The 17,728-nt window shown below is 52.9% G+C and overlaps 7 protein-coding genes across 7 annotated transcripts; 3 read left to right on the top strand and 4 right to left on the bottom strand.

Moving 5' to 3' along the window:
* Positions 1 to 5: 5 nt before the first annotated feature.
* SMAC4_08183 (uncharacterized protein) lies at positions 6 to 1,499 on the bottom strand (the record flags this gene model as incomplete). Its single annotated transcript, XM_066090759.1, has 1 exon — positions 6 to 1,499. The coding sequence occupies one exon, from the start codon at positions 1,497 to 1,499 to the stop codon at positions 6 to 8; it is 1,494 nt and encodes a 497-aa protein (XP_065947340.1).
* A 1,338-nt stretch (positions 1,500 to 2,837) lies between these two features.
* SMAC4_08182 (uncharacterized protein) lies at positions 2,838 to 5,738 on the bottom strand. Its single transcript, XM_003351118.3, has 4 exons — positions 4,744 to 5,738; positions 4,106 to 4,689; positions 3,352 to 4,037; positions 2,838 to 3,271 (listed from the first exon to the last, which is right to left on the bottom strand). Exons 1-4 carry the CDS (start codon positions 5,566 to 5,568, stop codon positions 3,066 to 3,068), a joined length of 2,301 nt encoding a protein of 766 aa, XP_003351166.2. The 5' UTR covers positions 5,569 to 5,738; the 3' UTR covers positions 2,838 to 3,065.
* A 736-nt stretch (positions 5,739 to 6,474) lies between these two features.
* On the top strand, positions 6,475 to 9,996 carry SMAC4_08181 (uncharacterized protein). The gene is made up of 2 exons (XM_066090758.1): positions 6,475 to 9,223; positions 9,279 to 9,996. The coding sequence occupies exons 1-2, from the start codon at positions 6,508 to 6,510 to the stop codon at positions 9,878 to 9,880; spliced, it is 3,318 nt and encodes a 1,105-aa protein (XP_065947339.1). The 5' UTR covers positions 6,475 to 6,507; the 3' UTR covers positions 9,881 to 9,996.
* Positions 9,997 to 10,097: 101 nt separating this feature from the next.
* Positions 10,098 to 11,189, bottom strand: SMAC4_08180 (uncharacterized protein; the record flags this gene model as incomplete). Its single annotated transcript, XM_003351116.2, has 2 exons — positions 10,982 to 11,189; positions 10,098 to 10,866 (listed from the first exon to the last, which is right to left on the bottom strand). The coding sequence occupies exons 1-2, from the start codon at positions 11,041 to 11,043 to the stop codon at positions 10,098 to 10,100; spliced, it is 831 nt and encodes a 276-aa protein (XP_003351164.1). The 5' UTR covers positions 11,044 to 11,189.
* A 483-nt stretch (positions 11,190 to 11,672) lies between these two features.
* SMAC4_08179 (uncharacterized protein) lies at positions 11,673 to 13,409 on the top strand. The gene is made up of 2 exons (XM_003351115.2): positions 11,673 to 11,818; positions 11,883 to 13,409. Exon 2 carries the CDS (start codon positions 12,166 to 12,168, stop codon positions 13,000 to 13,002), a length of 837 nt encoding a protein of 278 aa, XP_003351163.2. The 5' UTR covers positions 11,673 to 11,818; positions 11,883 to 12,165; the 3' UTR covers positions 13,003 to 13,409.
* Positions 13,410 to 13,497: 88 nt separating this feature from the next.
* SMAC4_08178 (40S ribosomal protein uS7) lies at positions 13,498 to 14,840 on the bottom strand. The gene is made up of 4 exons (XM_003351114.2): positions 14,669 to 14,840; positions 14,566 to 14,611; positions 14,115 to 14,298; positions 13,498 to 14,033 (listed from the first exon to the last, which is right to left on the bottom strand). The coding sequence occupies exons 1-4, from the start codon at positions 14,760 to 14,762 to the stop codon at positions 13,716 to 13,718; spliced, it is 642 nt and encodes a 213-aa protein (XP_003351162.1). The 5' UTR covers positions 14,763 to 14,840; the 3' UTR covers positions 13,498 to 13,715.
* Positions 14,841 to 15,120: 280 nt separating this feature from the next.
* Positions 15,121 to 16,287, top strand: SMAC4_08177 (40S ribosomal protein eS25). The gene is made up of 3 exons (XM_003351113.2): positions 15,121 to 15,314; positions 15,470 to 15,679; positions 15,782 to 16,287. The coding sequence occupies exons 1-3, from the start codon at positions 15,257 to 15,259 to the stop codon at positions 15,805 to 15,807; spliced, it is 294 nt and encodes a 97-aa protein (XP_003351161.1). The 5' UTR covers positions 15,121 to 15,256; the 3' UTR covers positions 15,808 to 16,287.
* Positions 16,288 to 17,728: the final 1,441 nt, after the last annotated feature.

Here is a 17,728-nt window from a genome sequence, read left to right as displayed (position 1 = left end):
CATCTTCACCACCTCCCCCTCGTGCTCCCCCTCCCCCCAACAGGATCAACCATCCCACCACCCCCTCCCATAGAAGTACTACCCCCAGGATACCCCATCTGCTGTCCCCCTCCATACCCCCCAACTCCAAGTCCAAATTGCATCTCCCCCAAAACCTCTCTAACAAGACAAATATCATCCCACTCCTCCGCCGTCCAGTTCTCTCTCCCTCCCGTTCCTCCATTTGCACCCCCGGCGGTTCCGGCGGTTCCCCAACTCCTAACATTCGTCAAGATATCATTCAACACCGCATCCACTTGTACTCGCTTTTCGTGAACAAGATGTTGGTCGGATTCGTGAGAGTGCGAAAGGGCCCATTGTTCTAGGCGGAGCTCGAACATGCGCCGGAGAAGTTTGGTGGTGCGGCGGATGTCGGCTGCGGAGGGGGATTGTGGTGCTTGGTTTGCACTTTGGTGTTGCTGGGAGGAAGGGGTAAAAGATTGGGACTGAGATTGTTGGTTGGTGTTAAAAGGGTGGGAGGGATGGGATCTGGAAGATTGCACGTGGGGCCCGGGGAGGATGGGGAGGCCCGTGGATGTGCGGTTTGCAAAGGATTGCTGGCTATGAGCATTGGACGAGCGATTCTGAGTCTGAGGGGGAGGAGAACCACGCTCAGAAACGGGGTAAGGGGGTTGAACTGGCTTTTGCAAGACGTTGGCTTGAGTTTGAGTCTGGGTCTGTGGGGGGTATTGTTGGCTTATGGCTCTTTGTCTTGCTGCTGAAGAAAGGGGCTTCCGAAGTCTCTGCTGTTCTTGGGCTGAAGATTGCGATTGCGGTTCTTGATGGACAGGCTGCCCTGGATAGCGAGGAGAGTTAGGTTGATACCCCGGGGATAGAGAGTGCGGATGCTGCTGCTGCGACAGATTGTGAGGAGATGTCGGACCACCGGGACCGGGGGAAGTAGCAGCTGAAGACAAGGTAGACATGGTCGTCACGCTGCTTCTCCCGCCGAGACTGCTGTTGCTGCTGCCGAAGTTGCCTAGACTTATTCTTGAACCAAGACTGGCGCTGCGACGGTCGCGGCTGTTACCACCATTTTGGTGGACAGCGTCTTGAGGAGATAAGTTACCGCTGCTTCGATCATGATGCTGGTAGTAGCCATTTGGATCATGAGGATATTGTCCATTGGGACCACCGGGTCTGGCTTGTACAGGGAGGGACATCCGGTGTTGATGTCCATGTCCTTGTTGATGATGCTGTTGCAGAGGTGCATGATGGGTGTACCCGTTTCCGTAGTCATTTGCTGGTAACTCGGAAATGGAACTCAAGCCGGGGGGTTGGCCATAGTTGTTGGGGGTGTAGGAGTGGTAGCCTCCGTTGTTGGTGGAGTAAATGCCGTTGGCGTTGAGGTCGTTGCCGTCGAAGTTGTCGGGGGTAATGGGTTGAGGTTGGAGATTGGCGGAGGAGGATTTCGGTTTGAGTCCGATGAACTTACGGAATTTTATTGTGCCGCCGCCCATTGTTGAGGTTTAATCTGGGGGTAATGTTGTTTGGGTTGTGGCTTTTGTTGGCGAGGAAAATGGGAGTGTCGTGATGGCTTTTTGGGTGATGTGCTGGCTTTCTTGATGGACTCGCTAGGTGGAGAAGCACAGACGATCGTGGGATGCGGTGACAGATTGAGTTTATGTTGAGGCGTAACCGTTGAGTGTCGCTTTGGTTTGGATGATCAGTTCGAGATCTTCAAAAGAGAAAGAAAGTTCAGCACGCAAGCCAGAAGAAATCAACTTACACATAACCAGGTTCAATGTCCGCAAGGATTCTCTATATCCAAAAGCCAGTGGAGAAAGTCAAGAAAAGCAAGCTCTCACCAGATCTGAGTGTCAGAGCCTTGTCATTTTCAACGCGTCCAAGTGTCCAACACGAACTCAGCCCATTCCTTAATACGACGGCAGGACTCGACAATAAAGCCAGCGCTTCCGCTTCTCACTTCCCTTCTCGTCAATTATAAAATAGCCACCAACTTGGCCCCGGGCACTCACATTCCCTATGTGGCTCCAGTCCATCCAACTTCAGGTAGTTTTACGCCTACAACCCGCCTAGGCACACTTCCAGTCGTGAACCTGGGCGCTTTTTCCATACACCATCATCGAATTCGTGACCACCAGACCACTTCGTCCTGTTCATCCTGTAAGCCATCGGCTTTACCCCGTTTCCGTCCTGGACTTGGCGCACAGCCGAGTGTGAGTTGGCAACGCATTCCATGATAGAAAAAAAAAAAAAAGCCTTGTCAACCTCTAGCCCGTTTTACATTGGACTGCACGAGTGTCTATTGTCCAATGAGGTTCAGTCTTCGATCGGACATGTTCTATCAATAAAGTTGTGGTGTTCAGCTTTTGGCCAAAGTCCTTTAATGTATTGACTATTGTGGATGCACTGTGCAGGCTCGGGTGTGGTTTGGGGAGGAGCCAAGAGTGAGAGAGCGAATGAAGAGGAGATGATAAGGTGTGGCTTGTGGGTTGTTACGGTATGCATTGGCGAGTAGGGTCTCATTGGGTTCTGTTAGGGGGACCCTGACGCTGAGCAAATAGTTTATTGGAACTGCAGTTGATTCGAATGAGGGGGAAGGGCGATGTGATTGTGATGAATGGGAGGGAAGGGATGGAAAGGCTGAGGTCTTGGCTACCGTACACTGGAAGCCCGGACGCGGCGTCTCGCAGAGCATCCCGAAAAGGGAATGGGTGTGTAAGTGGTGTTCTCGGTAGGCCGGCAGGTAATTCCAGTCTTCAGTTGTGTTCCTAGATGTTTAGTGAGCTTGAGAATTGAAGGCAAAGCAAACATTAGAATCAATGCAAACAGAATTTCCCTCGCGGACCGGCACAGGTAGAGGTATCCATTATCCAGTCCAAGTCGCCGAGCAACACACTCCGAATAAAGTGGTATCATTGTAAAACCCCCAGGATAAATATGCCGAGATGGACACCTCACTTATGATAGGTAGGTATCCTCCCATCTTAAACTCCATTCAGCTCACTCCAGTCCAACTGCCATCGACACAATACGATTAATCTCCTACCTCAACTCACCTGCTAGTCAGATTCCCCCAGCGGCACCTCGGCGCTCGCCAACACCTTTCCGTCACTCGTGATCTTGACCTCGCACTTCTCCGTAACGTGTATCTCTACTTTCACCCAGAACTTGTAAAACTTTCCGACCTCCTTATTTGTGAACTCGCTTCTATGCGACTCTGGGACTTTGGTCAAGTTGCACTTGAGCGTAACCACGGTGTCTTGGGCTGTTTCATTGTCAGTTTTGGTTCTGGAAGTAGGAGGAAGATGGGGTTTAGGTCAGAATTATGGGTACGAAGTGACGAACCTTTATTGACAGCAGCAAACCTCGTTGGCGGCTCCTCCGCACTCGACGCAACAAACACCACCTCTCTAAAGACCTCCGCCGGTGGTGGTGGCGGAATGCTAGCACTACCACCACCACCACCACGCTTATCGAACCGCTGCGACATCGACCCCAGACTCTGTGACTGAACCCTCCCGTTCGCTGCATTCGGCGAAGGAAAGTGCGAAGCCTTCATGCTCCAATGGCAATCGTACGTCGATACCATAGGTTTCCCGGGGAGCAGAGCATCTCCCTTGTTGATGAACCACCGAATCTGGTCCGTCGCCCACTTGACGCCTTCCACATCCACATCGATATCCGACGGTCGATGGGAGTTATACGGGGCGTATTGTGTGCGGACTTTGATGCCGTAGTGCCGTGGACAAGGGCGGATTATGGGGGGCAACGAGGTGTGTACCCCGAGGGACTTGATGATGGCGCCCCGCGTGACGGCGGACCAGCAGTCATCGCCGCGGTCGACTTGGATGCCCATGGTCATGCCCCAGGCTTTGACGCGCTCGTAAAGGTACGGGGAGCGGCCGAAGCCGCCGGAGAGAAAGATTTTGCGGATTCTGAGCTTTTGGGCAATCTGGATCTGTGTGGCTGCTTTTCCGATGAGAACGAGGGTTTTGTCGACTGAATGTTTGAACATGGCTTTTAGGTCGTCACTATGCGACATTATCAGTATGAATTGCATTCCAGAGGCTTGCTGTCAAGTAATGACAGGAACACTTACACGGTAATCTTGATAGCACCATTCATAATTCCCCGTTCGTCATCGTCTGTCGTACCGATTCCTCGTGGCAACTGAATGGGAAACCCGAGCTTCTGATCCTTGCCGTCGAACTGATGCTTGATGCCCTCAAACCTCCCATGTAGCATGCGCAGCTTTGGTTTGATAATCGAGTGTCCTCCCGTCGCTTGGTCTTGTGAATCAGTCTCCATCAGCTTGTCCCAGTCCTCCTGCCCCAGCTTATGTTCGATAAACCGCTCGAATGCTCGGTCGATACAAGTGGCGCCGCAGTTGTCGCCTAGTGGGTAGCCGATTTGTTCGAGCTTGAATTGTTTCTTGTCGAGATCGAGTGAAACGACTTTATATGAGGCCAAATCAACAGTACCGCCACCAGCATCGACGACGATGAAGCAGTCATTTCTTCGAAAGTTTACACGCTCTTCACGCATGGCTTCTCGTAAGGTGTAGTGGGCGCATGCTTCGGGTTCGGAGACGAAGGAGAAGTTGCGGATTTTGGGGAAGAGGTCGGCCTTGAAGGCGGCGCGGACAGCACGGTATGTTGAGTTCAGGGCTTTATCGGACCATTTCTGTCCCTGTCAGTCTTGAAGCTTGCATTGGAATGGGCTTCCTAAGTAACTTACAGCAGGATGTGTGATGACCATGTCGATGGGAATATTGTCGGCAACCCTCCTTCCAACCTGGGTTTGAATCTCTTCAAGGGTCTGCTCAGCAATTTCGTCGAGATAATCTTTGACAATATCCTCTGGTTCCTTGGCCAAGTGTCGTGGAATATCGTTCTTGATGACAGCATCTTCGCTCAAGTCGAGCAGTTGCAGGCCCAAAAGCGTCTCAGCCAATGTCTTTAGCTCGGCACTTCGATTCCGTGTGTCTTCCAGCTCGAGCTTGGTCCACTTGAGGACTCGGGAGTTGTCATCGATGTCATACCCCCATTGCCTGCATCCCTTTGGCGAAGGTGAGTACGAAATCTCCGAAGGGACTTTCTCGGATTCGTGTGTTGGCCATCCTTGGAGTACCCGTATGTCGTCAGCAAGCGCATCAAGGTCCTGGTCCCTTTGTCTTGAAGCGACGGAGAGATAGGCAACCCCGGTAAAGGTCGTTCCATAGTCGAGGGCAACTACCATGCGTGTCTCTGGCGCTGGAAGATTTGTCGAGGAGAAACTGGGGAACCTAGAGGGGCTATCGGTTCTTGATGGCGTTGCGGCCTCGTTCAAGGTCTCGTCTTGAGGATCATCGTAGGCATCCCATTCATCCACGTCGTCCTCACTTCTTCTTGTTGTTGATACGGGCGACACCTCTCTCTTTGGAGTACCTGGAAAAGATGGGGAAACGGAGAGCGAGATGGGCGGAGGAGGGGGAGGACGAGTTGGTAGGGAGGACATGTTGACTTCTGATTCCTTCGGTACTGGTATGTCGCGATAATACTGTTCGATTTCCTTGGGGTCCATGGGATTTGACCGAGTGTTCAACTCAGCGAAGGGAGTGCAAATATGACCTCTTCTGGCGTTCAACTGACAGTGAGCTCAAGGAAAGCCCGTTCTTTCTCCAGTATCACCATCACAATCGCAGCCTTTCCTATCGCGGGCCAGCAAGGTGTTCAGCTTCCCGTCGTGGCTACGCGTGCCAAAACCATCCCCCCTCTCAGTCGCGCCTCCGCCGCCCCCTCCATGTTCTCAATGCCGTCGTGCTCAGCAACCATGAGCCCTCCAGTCCCCTCCATACAGGCCAAATTAATTCCATGGAATGCACCCGCAAGGCTGAGGTGCCATTCCCGTGCGGTTGCACAAGCGCTGCATCAATCTGCACACCAGCGCATATTAGGATCGCGGATTGGCGAGAGAGCTGGTCGAGAATGCCCAAGTGGCGTCGACTATTGGTTTTTTGCATGACTCCAAACCACCAAAGAGGCACAAAGTCGGCCCATGTTGCGGACGCGAGAAAGTACCGCGGAAGTCTTCAGCTGTCGCTTGGCACTGTGCTGCTTCCAATTGACAGAATGGGCGGTTGGGGACGATTGAGGTGTGGTGGTGTTTGGTGTTGAGTGCAGGTGGTGAGTGACATGGGGATGTTTTCAGCTGCGGGGTTCGAATATTTTGGAGAAAAGTGACTGACTGACTGAGGACAAGACAAACACGGGACAGCTAGGATAAGCCACCCACACTCAGAGAGAGACCCTGGATTTGAATGGACATCTGAAGATGGCAAGTCTGTGGTGTGGTGTGGTGTGGTGTGGTGTTACGTCTCCGACTGTTTACTTCGGCGAGAGAATGTCAGACGAGGGAAACCACATGCTCTCCGAGATGTCAACGATCCGAAAGCCAACCCAGCACTACAAGCACGCTTCACAATACCATATACTCCCTCGGACACTCGATATCTCATGAGCCATGAGTTCCAACCCCTTCTCTTCGTTTGTAAAGAGCGCCAAAAAGAAGATAGATCGGCATGGCGACGGATCTCATGACGGGAAACGTCACAACGACCCGCTCCTGCACCTCTCCACCAAGAAACTGGGCAAAATAGCTCCCGAGCAACTAGACAGATACTCCAACAAAGATCTTGAATCCCTCCCAACAGAGCGACTTCAAGTGCTCCCCGCCGAAGTCCTCTCCAGACTAGACCACCGGGTTCTAGATAGCCTACCAGGGGAAACCATCGCCAAATTGTCAACTGCTGCACAACTCAGACTCCATCCAAGGGCTCTGGCAAAGATACCCATAGATATCCTAGCTACTATCGACTCAGATGTCCTCTTTCACGCCTTGCCTGGGATTCATCCGGAGGAACTTCGTGGCTCCAAGTTGGAGAACGCCATTCACCGAATAGGCCATCAGCGACTGCAACAGCTGCATCCGGACGTTAGGAAGAACTTGTCGATACCTGTACCGGCTCCCGATCCACAACTTCCAATCCAGAAGCATGATATTTCTATGCACCCGTTGAACAAGGGGTTGCCGACTCTCCCGCAGTCGACGCACGACTTTGGCATGTCAACCGAGTATCTTGACAGTCACCCTGAGCAACAGCAGCAGCCAAGAGTGATGTCCCTCACTGCGCATTATAACAATTACAACACTGCCAATGTCGACACATCCGCCTTTTCTTCCCCAACTGAGCGGTCTGCGCCATACGAAAGCTCGTCGTCTCCAACCTACACATCCCCCGGTGGTCGGATGAGTCCAAACGCTGTCAAGTCAGTTGCCACTGTCCCAGCAACGGCATATCCTCCAAAGAGCTCAGATTCCAGGCCATCGTATGCACCGAGGAGGAACAGCAGTGTTTCCAGGGGGTCACATACCCGGGCACGTTCGTCTAGCCGCCATCGAGAGCGGGAGCGGGAGCGGGAATATCATGCTTATACCCCAGGTCCAGTGGCAGTCGCAGAATATGGACCTCCAAAGTTCGCAGAGCTTCCTCGAGACATATCGGAGATGGGGCTTCCAACGCCACCGGTGAGGTCGAGTTCTCGCCTCTATGATGATCTTTCCGTTTCCGATCGGGACCGAGAAGTTATCAAGCGAGCAGAGAGTTGGAATGATAAGCCCACGAGTCCTCGAGGAGAGATCTCACGGAAAGAGACCCCCAAGGCATCTCGAGAAAGCATCGCCAGAGATAAAGAAGACTCCATGTCCAGATCCATGTCACCTCCAACAACATCGACTTCAACCCCATCAAGCCCAGAGGTAGCCTCCTTCGCCGAGCGCCAGCAGCGGGCTGCTGCCCAAGGGCAGACAACATCAAGGGCAAAGGATGACGCCGACTCGACTTACACGCACCAGGTATTCCAAGAACACATGATCAAGGAGCTCAAAGCGGAATCAGAAAGACTCAACAACCAGCTTGTCAACGCCAAGGCCAAGAACATAGCACTGCTAGATCGTCTGGACAAATACCTGAACGAGAAGAAACCGAGCAAGACGTACAGAGGCGACGCCATTGACGTGATAATTGCCTACTGCGAGGAGATCTGCGACGTCAACACCAAGAATTTCCAGGCAAGCAGGGACTGGGAAGATAGGTACCTGTCGGAGAAGAAGCACCGCGAGGAAGTCGAGGACGACCTCGATCACAAATCTCAAGAGCTGCGCGCTGTAAAGGACAAGCTGCTCGGTTTACAAACCAGAGTGGGCGAGCTCAACAAGCACAACACGGAGCTACAAACCCAAGAAAGCTCGCTCCGCAACGATCTCGGCCGTCTCGAGCGCGACAATAAGGAGCTCCACAAAAAATGCGAGAAGCAAAAGGCGCATTCTGATACTGCCATCGAGAACATCAGACGGCAGCATGAAAGCGACGTGGCTCAACTGCGCCAGACCGTAGCAGAACATGACATCCAGATGCGCGCCCAGCAAGAGCACTATGAAACCCAGCTTCGCAACCAGAAGGAAGGATACGCCCAAGAAATGCAGAAACAACGGCTCTACTACGAGGGCCAAGTGAACTCCGCTCATCAACAACTCGCCGACCAAGCCGAATTGCATCAGACCTTGCTGGCCCAGAAAACACAGGACGTGCAAGATACCATCGCCACAATGCGCTCGCAGCACAAGGAAGAATTCAACAGCCTGGAAGCGGCGTCCAACGAACAAATCAGTGCCTTACAAGCGTCGCATAACCAACAAATTGCTGCGCAACAGAAAAAGCACGAGCAAGATATCCAGCGCTTGAACAAGAGACATGCGCGCAACGTCGTCGACTTGAAAGAGAAGGTGCAGAGCTTGGAGAACGATTTGGTGCTAGGTAACAATGATGATTTCCGGCCGGCCACGGATGATGGTCTCAAGATCCAGTACCGTCAGCTGAAGCTGTGTGTTGATATGGTTACTGAGCCTATTAACTTGGGGATTAGTGGGGTGCCGAAGAATCTGGGAAAGCTGGATCCGACGAGGTTCTTGGAGAGGGAAGGGAAGAATCAGCTGAGGTTTTTGCTGAGGAGTGTAGTTTGGCAGAAGATTGTTGAGGGGTTCTTTTCGGAGCCATTTGGGTTTGGGGCGTTGGGGAACAAGGGAGAGGGGAGGGAGGTGTTGAGACGGGTGGTGGATGGGTGGAGGGGGTTGTGTGGTTATGATGACGGCCGGGGGTCTCTGTCGAATGGAAGTAAAGGTAAGTCCACAGTCCCATCCCTCTCGTGACATCAATCCAAACTAACACTTCCCAGCATCCCGATCATCAACAACAGACACCGACATCCTAACGCCCTTCTTCCACTCCCGCGACGCCAACAAATGGCGCTCCGCCACCTTCCAATCCATCCTCATGGCCGTTGCGCCCCCTTCGTCCTCCAACTCTCGAAAAGGCCAACAGCAACAAGCGCCCAGTCCCAGCGGTACCCCCGGCCCTCCAGAAAATCCCGCTAACACTCCTTACCACAACAATGTCAACCAGGTCCAATCCCAAATCATCGCCCTCCTCTCTTCCATTTGCTCAGAGCCCTTGTCACCTGAGATCCAATCCAAAGTATCCGAGCTAGCTCGTCAAGCCGGAGAATTAGCACTCCAGTTTGGTGCTCAACGGGCGCAGCTAGGGTTGGAGGTGCCCAAGAGGGGAGAGCAAGTGAAGATTGGCACGGAGTCAGGTTGGGTGGATTGCGAAGACGGGGACTCTTTTGGCGGGAGAAGGGGGGTAGAGGTGGAGGTTGACTTGTGTGTAAGTCCGAAGGTTTATAGAGTGGGGGATATGGATGGGCGGAACATGGGAGATAAGAAGGGGGCGAAGATGAAAGCGATTGTTGCTGGGGAGGTGTATCCTAGGCGGTCGTAGGGCTGATGACGAGATGGGCAGGATGGGGGTGAAAAGAGGGGGTAAACTGGAAACAAGCTCGTTGCAATGACAGTGCCGACCAGAAGACAGTGAATAGACGCACAAAGACATCATGCTCTCATTGTCCTCCGTCATAAATCAGTGAGCCCCAAAAATTGAATCCCCCAAAACACCAAGCCCAACATCACAACCAAAACAAATACTTACCCCCACCCACTTACATCAGACCCCCACTCAACAAGATACTCTGCCCCGTCATGTACCCTGTCTTCACCAACATCTCCACCACATTCCCCACCTCCTCCGTCGTTCCGAGCCTTCCCACCGGAATATTCCTCACATCTCCCGGCGTCCCCTCCACAAATTTCGCATCGGGAATCATGCCCGTGTCCCCAATCATGGCCGGCGCGACATCATTAACCGTGATGCCCTGTCCTGCGTGCTTCCTGGCCAGGTTCTTCATCAACCCCGTCAACCCCGCCTTGGAAGCAGCGTAGTGACACCCGTTAATGCCACCGCCCTGAGCAGAGATGGAAGAGACGAAGATGATGCGGCCCCAGTTGCGCTGGATCATATGCGGAATGGCCAGTTTGCAGAGGAGGAAGGATGACCGGAGGTTGATGTTGAGCATCTTGTCAAATTCATCGAGGGAGATGTCCAGGATGCTGGGGATGCGTTTGCCGTAGCCGGCGTTGCTGATGAGGATGTCGGGGCCGGACTGGCCGTGCAGGTCCTGGAGCTGGGCAAAGAGGTGTTGGATGTCTGTTGGCGAGGACATGTCGCATTTGTGGGTGGAAAGGGGCAAAGGATTGGGGTTGGCGGTGGTGCGGTTGAGAGAAAGGGCTGGATCATGAGCGGTTTGACCATTGGCGAAGGCTTCGTAAAGCTGTTCCTCCAGGGCCTGGATCTTCTCTAGGGAAGAAGAATAGGTGAGGACGAGGTGGGCGCCGAGAGACCAGAGGCGACGGGCGACGGCGGCGCCGATGCTAAAAGTGAGGGGTGAGTCAATGACATTGACACTTGTCTGAAGTGGTGATGGTTTCCAATTTTGCCTGATGCTGAGAAAGACGGTGAAAGTGGAGGGGAAAGAGTGCGATTTACCCTCCGGAAGCGCCTGTGACGAGGACGAGCTTGCCCTTGACTTCGTTGTCAACTTGAGCCATGGCGTGACTGAGTGACGACTGCCCGTCTGAGGACTTGGCGAGGGAAATGAAGGGGAGATGAGTGTGGATGATGGGACCGTCAGGGCAAGAGCGAGAGGCAGTCGAGTGAGATGATGAAGATGAAGATGAAGAGTAGAGGAAGTTGTCATCGACTTGACGATGGGTCCCGGCTTCCTTTTATACACTTTTCGTTTGGAAGGCGTCCATGACTGGCTGTTGGCTGCCTGGTCCTCTGTCACCGGTCAAACCACGTGCCCATCATTCAGTTGAGCTACTTAGATGTAACAATGGGAATAGGTAGGTAGTCGCATGTCATGTTGTTGGAGCAAGAAGAGGAAAGAGGAAAGGAAGAAGTCGACTGCGGAGAAGAAGCCGCCAATCAGCGGAGAATAACAATTGACCAATCACATCCCCTTCCGGAATCGAATGCGGATAAAACCCGGTGGTCCCCGCTTTCCGACCCCGCCCCCGAGTCCAACGGCCACCGTGGGCCGTCCGTGGGGGCCATATAAATTTTGGCAGGTGCTAGCGGAACACTGTTTCCACCGGATACCGGATCGGTGATCGGCAGGCGACAGACGGGCATTGGCAGGCACGGCGCGGGCTTCTTGCCAAGACTTTCTTTAACCCTTCTTGGCAGGTTTCCATTTGAGCAACTTGTTTCAAAAATCTGCTTAGAATACCAACGAGAGTCGCGATTCTTCATTGTTCTTGCGCGTTTTGAATATTTCGAAGCTTGGCCATAGAGGTTCTCACCAAACGGGAAACAATACTGGTTGGTTTGTTCACCATACTTATCAGTCAGACCGCTCAGTCTTCCAGCCACTGACACAATCCAGGGTACTTATATCTCCAATCAGGACTTGGCACCAGTCACTCACTTTGCTACCGAATCGTTAAGGGAGTCATTCTGCGCGTCAGTGTCCGCCCGTTCTCTTGTACATATAAGTCAAGTCTTCTTGGCAGCTTAAGTTTCCAAACTCCTCGAGACCTTGACCAACATCACCACCCAAGAGGTCTAGCCAGCCATTCATCCAGCTCTTTGGACATAACTCGGCTCTCAACCGTCTCACTCAGGGAAACCCATCTACACATTGTCCGTTGTCAACACCAACCACAAAAATGGGCACCCCCTTCATCGCCACCCTCGAGCCTCCCGGCCTCTCTCTCTCCCCTTGGAACGGCTCCCTGCCCCCCTCTCAACAATCGCCCTCAACCCTCAACACCATCCCCAAAACCTTTCTAGACGCTATGACCGTCCGCGAATCCGTCTTCATCAACGAGCAAGAAATCCCTGCCGAGAACGAATTCGACGCCAACGACCTTCGCTCCGTGCACTTCGTCATCTACGCTTCCATCAACCGCGTCGTCCAGCAAGAAGTATTCGACACCGACACTGGGAGAGTCATGAGGCCGCGGAAGTCAGAGACCAGGTCGTTGCCCATTGGCACGGTCAGGATAGTTCCATTCCCTCATGCGCCGCACCCGGTTAAGGGAGGGCGGTATCTAGCTGATGAGTTGGTGAACTTGGAGGAGCTGGACGAGGAGACTAAGCAAGCGTTGGAAGTGGTTGAACAAGGTGGCAAGGATCGCAAGACTAGTTTACATGATGGTGAGGAAGTCTACATGAAACTCGGCCGTCTCGCTGTTCTCAAAGAGTTTCGTGGTCGTGGAATTGCCGGTCAGTTAATCAGAAGAGCGGTGGAGTGGATGAAAGCCAACCCGAGATATTTCAGCCCGAGTGTGAAGGAGAGGGGGTTCGAAGCCCTGGGGATCGATCCGGAAAGGGACGCGAGGATGATGCCTAAGTGGCGAGGTCTTTTCTGCGTTCATGCTCAGGTCAGTGCGATCGGTGTTTGGAAGAGGGCGGGGTTTGTGGTGGATGAGGAGATGGGGAGGTGGTGGGAGGAGGGCATTGAGCATGTTGGTATGTTCCAGAGGGTGGATGTGAAGGCGTAGATGTCTGTGTGAAAGCCTGGGCAGAGGATGGAGATACATGGGAAATATGGTGGATTTTCTGACATTATATCCTTACCGTTAGCGGCTGCTTGTAACATTGATATCATAAAAAGGAGGATAGGAAGACTTGTCAAATGGGTTCAAGAAAGCGTTCAGCGGTTCATCTACGTAACTGCAAAGAATGACGCTCCTGAAAGAACAAAAGGGAAACCGTGAGCAGCTGGAATCCTTGACGGTCACTTCAAGCGGACTTAGACATGGTGTTGGAGGTTGAGGTAGACTCTGTGGCCAAGTTCTTCGCTGTTACCACTTACCTCGTGGGATATGATGTATCGTTCAAGAAGACAATGTGAACCATGATGTCAAAACAAAACGAAAGGCGATAACTGGCGTTCAGTCACTATGGCCAAACGGACGTGATCATGAAAAGAAAAGGGGAATCATAATTTCACCGAATCACCGGCGCCTCGAGGTATATGCACTTTTAGATCTTGTCCGCAAATCCACGTTTTCCTCTCATTCAATGTCTGAGAGCCCTTATTGAGTGCCTGCCTGTTTTGACCTAATTGCCGTAGAAGAACCGTATCCTCCCAGACCCAGTTCCCTTTTAACGCGCAACAAATGCTGAGCAAAACATGCCGAATAGAATCCGTCCAACAACCCCAAGCACCCAACAAGCGTTCCCCTGACACCTGCAGCCAGCCATAACCATTTTAACGGTTGGACTTGGCAACACGCTCGAGCTCATCCTTCTTCTTGATGGCGTAGGAGTTGGAGGAGCCCTTAGCGGCGTTGATCAGCTCCTCAGCAAGGCACTCGGCAATGGACTTGACGTTGCGGAAAGAAGCCTCGCGAGCACCGGTGGTGAGGAGGGCGATGGCCTGGTTGACACGGCGGAGGGGAGAGACATCGACGGCCTGGCGACGGACGGTACCGGCGGAACCGATACGGGTGGAGTCTTCGCGGGGACCGCAGTTGACGATGGCATCGACGGCGATCTGGATGGGGTTCTGGTCGGTCATGAGGTGGATCTAGATAATCGTGTGTAAGTGACTGTAACTGGCTTATTGCTCGCTTATCGCAGGTTATTCCGGGTTTCGGGTGAGTCTTACGATCTCGAAGGCGTGAGCGACAATGCGGACAGCCATGAGCTTCTTGCCGTTGTTGCGACCGTGCATCATGAGGGAGTTGGTGAGACGCTCAATGATGGGGCAGTTGGCCTTGCGGAAGCGCTTGACGGCATAGCGACCAGCGGAGTGGGGGAGGTAGACGGGGGAGCGGATCTGGATGTAGTCGCTGTGTAGATGTTGGTCGTTAGCCCTCCGTTCGTGTGTTTGTCTTCGCTCATCTTTGCGACCAAGATGTCTCTGTTTTCCCAAGTTCTTCTCCACGCGAATTGGCGATTGACCATGACTCCCAAATTCCAACAGTTTCCCAGCTCTTTCGTTTCCTCCTCTTTCTCGCGTACATGTTCGTTCGTGTCGCGTTTCGTAGCAATCTCAGGCGACCGTGTTCTTGGTGTTTTTTTCTGGGTTGTGCATCATTCGGACGGGTTGCGCTTACGTCAAAGAGATATCCCTAATCTCGACATCCTCGTAGCTCCAGCGGTCTGAAAATCACAAGTTAGCATGGCGACGCCATTGTGCAACTTCGAGCGTAAACATACTGAACAGCTTCACACTGCCAACCTCAGCGAGGACCTCCTTGGGGAGGACCTCATACTGGGAAACGGCCGCGACGTCAACTTCTCCCTCAGACATTTTGAATTGCTGTTCGGTGGCCGGACTGCAAAAGGGGACCCTCGTGGTAATTGGTGGTGAAGTTGGCCGTGAGTTCGGGCAGGATAACGTCGAAAGGGTGGTCGTTCGGCGAGCGGAGAGTGACGGGTCGTCGTGGGAATTTTTTGGTGGCCCCGCTTCAGGTGGTCAAGCCCCAATCTGCCGCTACGAAAGCCCCAAATGGTCCAGTTGTGCCCCAGTTGTGCGGTCCGTGCACCGCCACGCTGGTTGCCGCATTGGGGGAGCGAATTGGTTAGGGCTCGGTTGACCTAAGCTTGGCCTGGCGCGCGCACCTGCAGTCACTGGCGGAGAGTGTGTGCGTGCGCAGAGACCAGCCCAGCGCCCGAGCCACACTCGCTGCGCGCCGACCAGAAAAATCTCCCCGCCTTTTCGTTGCGCAGAGGAAAAGACCTTGAAGCCAGGACTGTCTCTCCCTCTCCTGTTCATCACCAAACCACCAGAACTCATCATTCAAAATGGCTCCCGCCGCGTCTGGTGCTAAGAAGCAGAAGAAGAAGTGGTCCAAGGGCAAGGGTAAGGAGAACCTCTGTCCATTTTCCGAGGCCGTCATTTTCGGCAGATTGACAATGGCTTCGCGACTGTCGCCGTCGAGGTCATTGTCGCTGCCGTGATGGCGCCTCCGACAACACAAAAGTCTTGGGGTCAAATTCACTGACACACACATGCAGTCAAGGACAAGGCTCAGCACGCCGTCATCCTTGACAAGTCCACTTCCGACAAGCTCTACAAGGACGTCCAGTCCTACCGCCTTGTCACCGTCGCTACCCTCGTCGATCGTCTTAAGATCAACGGCTCGCTCGCCCGCCGCTGCCTTAAGGACCTCGAGGAGAAGGGTCAGATCAAGCAGGTTGTTGGACACAGCAAGATGAAGATCTACAGTACGTCTACCTCGCCCGGTTGAACCGACCGACGACACTTTTCGATTTCGACGAGAACACAGCTCCGAGAACGATTTTGGCTAACATACGACTCTCACACAGCCCGTGCCATTGGCGACGCCGAGTAAATGTCCAAATAGCCGGCGATTCTCTTGACATGACGGACCGGCAGACTTGAAAGGGTGGTTCGTCACGACAAGCAAGGGGTTTGACTTTTTTGATCGGGCTACAGTCTCTGGTGGGAAATGGTCAATCTTTGCATGCACAATGCACACGGTGTAGCATTTTAGTGGGAGGGGAATCGGGAAGTGCTCCTCAGATTCTTTACACAATCACACTGGGATTTTGCATCGATCGGAAGATACGAAACGGAACGACCAATATCACGCGACAAACGACCGGGGACAACTCGACTCCTATCTGCCTGGGAAAAGAGTTGGACCTCCTGCGATGCTTACGTGCAAGCCGTGTGTGTGCATGCCTAGTCCGATGGGAATGGCTTCTCACGAGCGGTTCTCTATGATACCCTAATCCGAGGAGGAGGACAGAAGGACTAGAGGTGGTAGAATAGGAAACTAATTTACTTCCTCAAAGCAACATCAAGTCTCCCTGGTGCCAGTGACGTATGTGTGTATGATGGTATATGGACGTTGGGATGGGATCCTCCCAAGACCACTAGTCCAGCCCTATGAGGATCGGGTTCCATCTCGTCAATGACGGCGCGTGGCCGTTGAAGTATTCCGTCACCGAATGGAGGTGAGAGTCGAAGCTAAGGATGTTTCTTATCGACTGCTCCTTATCAACTAGACTCCGTCGAAGACATCTCGGTGAGAAACAGCCCGAAATTGAGGAGCTCCTTCCACTCCATCCAGGGCCAAGTCCCGGTCAACACCATCACCTGGGGCTCCTTTCTCACACAAGTTCTCATACTCCACCTTGAGTCGGATGGCCCGACACTGCTCAATCTTGTCCGTTCTCCTTCATTGCCTCCTCAGTATCTTGAGATGATCTCCATCTTCTCACCCGGGGCATGATGGATTACATGCCAGATCCACATCCTTGGGTGTGGATGTCCAGATCTGCTTCTATGTAAGATGTAATTCTAGAGAACATCTGCAGCTCTTTGGGTAGAGGTACTGAACCATCCCCCTATATATCCGATATTCCTGGTATCCCATGAGTTCATCACTCATATGCATTCCTGAACAGCGTCATCGACCACAGACCCCCATAAACACGACAAACCACCAGTTCAAAAGAATGACGGCGGAAGATGGAAAACCACGACTTGATCACAGAGCAAGATGGGGTGTACGTTCCTCATCCCTGCTTGGCCCCTTCCTAAGCTCGTTGTGCTTGCCAAGAAAGATAACCATCGAGAACCACGCATGAGCATGACCTTCGAACGAGAAGTTGAGATTCGTATTTGAGTGTTATCAATGTTAGAAGCTTCTGTCTTGGCCCCTCTGCTTGATGCCAGCCGGGTATTATAAGAGTATGGGAGGTAGTGATATGAGCCCGCACTTCCAGTTGCGCCACTAAGTCGTGAGGTTCGGAAGAATATTGGACAGTCGCACTTTGCTCTCCCGCGCGGATCGTGTAAAGTCGCGCAGAGCAATATGATGATCTCTTCAAATGGTCTCGTCAAATAGCCGAGCTCTTCGATCGAGAGTATTACGGCGAGCCGCTGGACTCATCCTGAGCGGCGAGGGAGGCCAAGGTTGACTCCATGGCCGATGAACATGGTGAAAGACGGCACACTCACAAGCATACTGTGATTGACCGATTCTTCTCTCGTGTGTGAGCAAGGTGAGCCTCAAGTGTTGTTTACTTGCTTGCAAATACCTCACCGTGATATGTATCTCTGCTAGGTTGTTCATGGACTTTGAGCGCACGTGAAAGCTCGCTACGGTTGGAGGTTATCTCCAAGTCCGGTCCAGCGTCCCGAACCTTGTCGGCTTGGCATGAACGGACCCCCTCCGGCCGGCACCTTGATGGATTGTGGAAATGTTCCCTATCATTTGGAACCAATGGTGAAGATAGGCCATG

This window comes from Sordaria macrospora, chromosome 5, assembly GCF_033870435.1.
Source record: "Sordaria macrospora chromosome 5, complete sequence".
Lineage (NCBI taxonomy): Eukaryota > Fungi > Ascomycota > Sordariomycetes > Sordariales > Sordariaceae > Sordaria > Sordaria macrospora.
The sequence above is the reverse complement of the archived record's forward strand: the minus strand, read 5'-3'. Positions and strand labels throughout refer to the sequence as shown.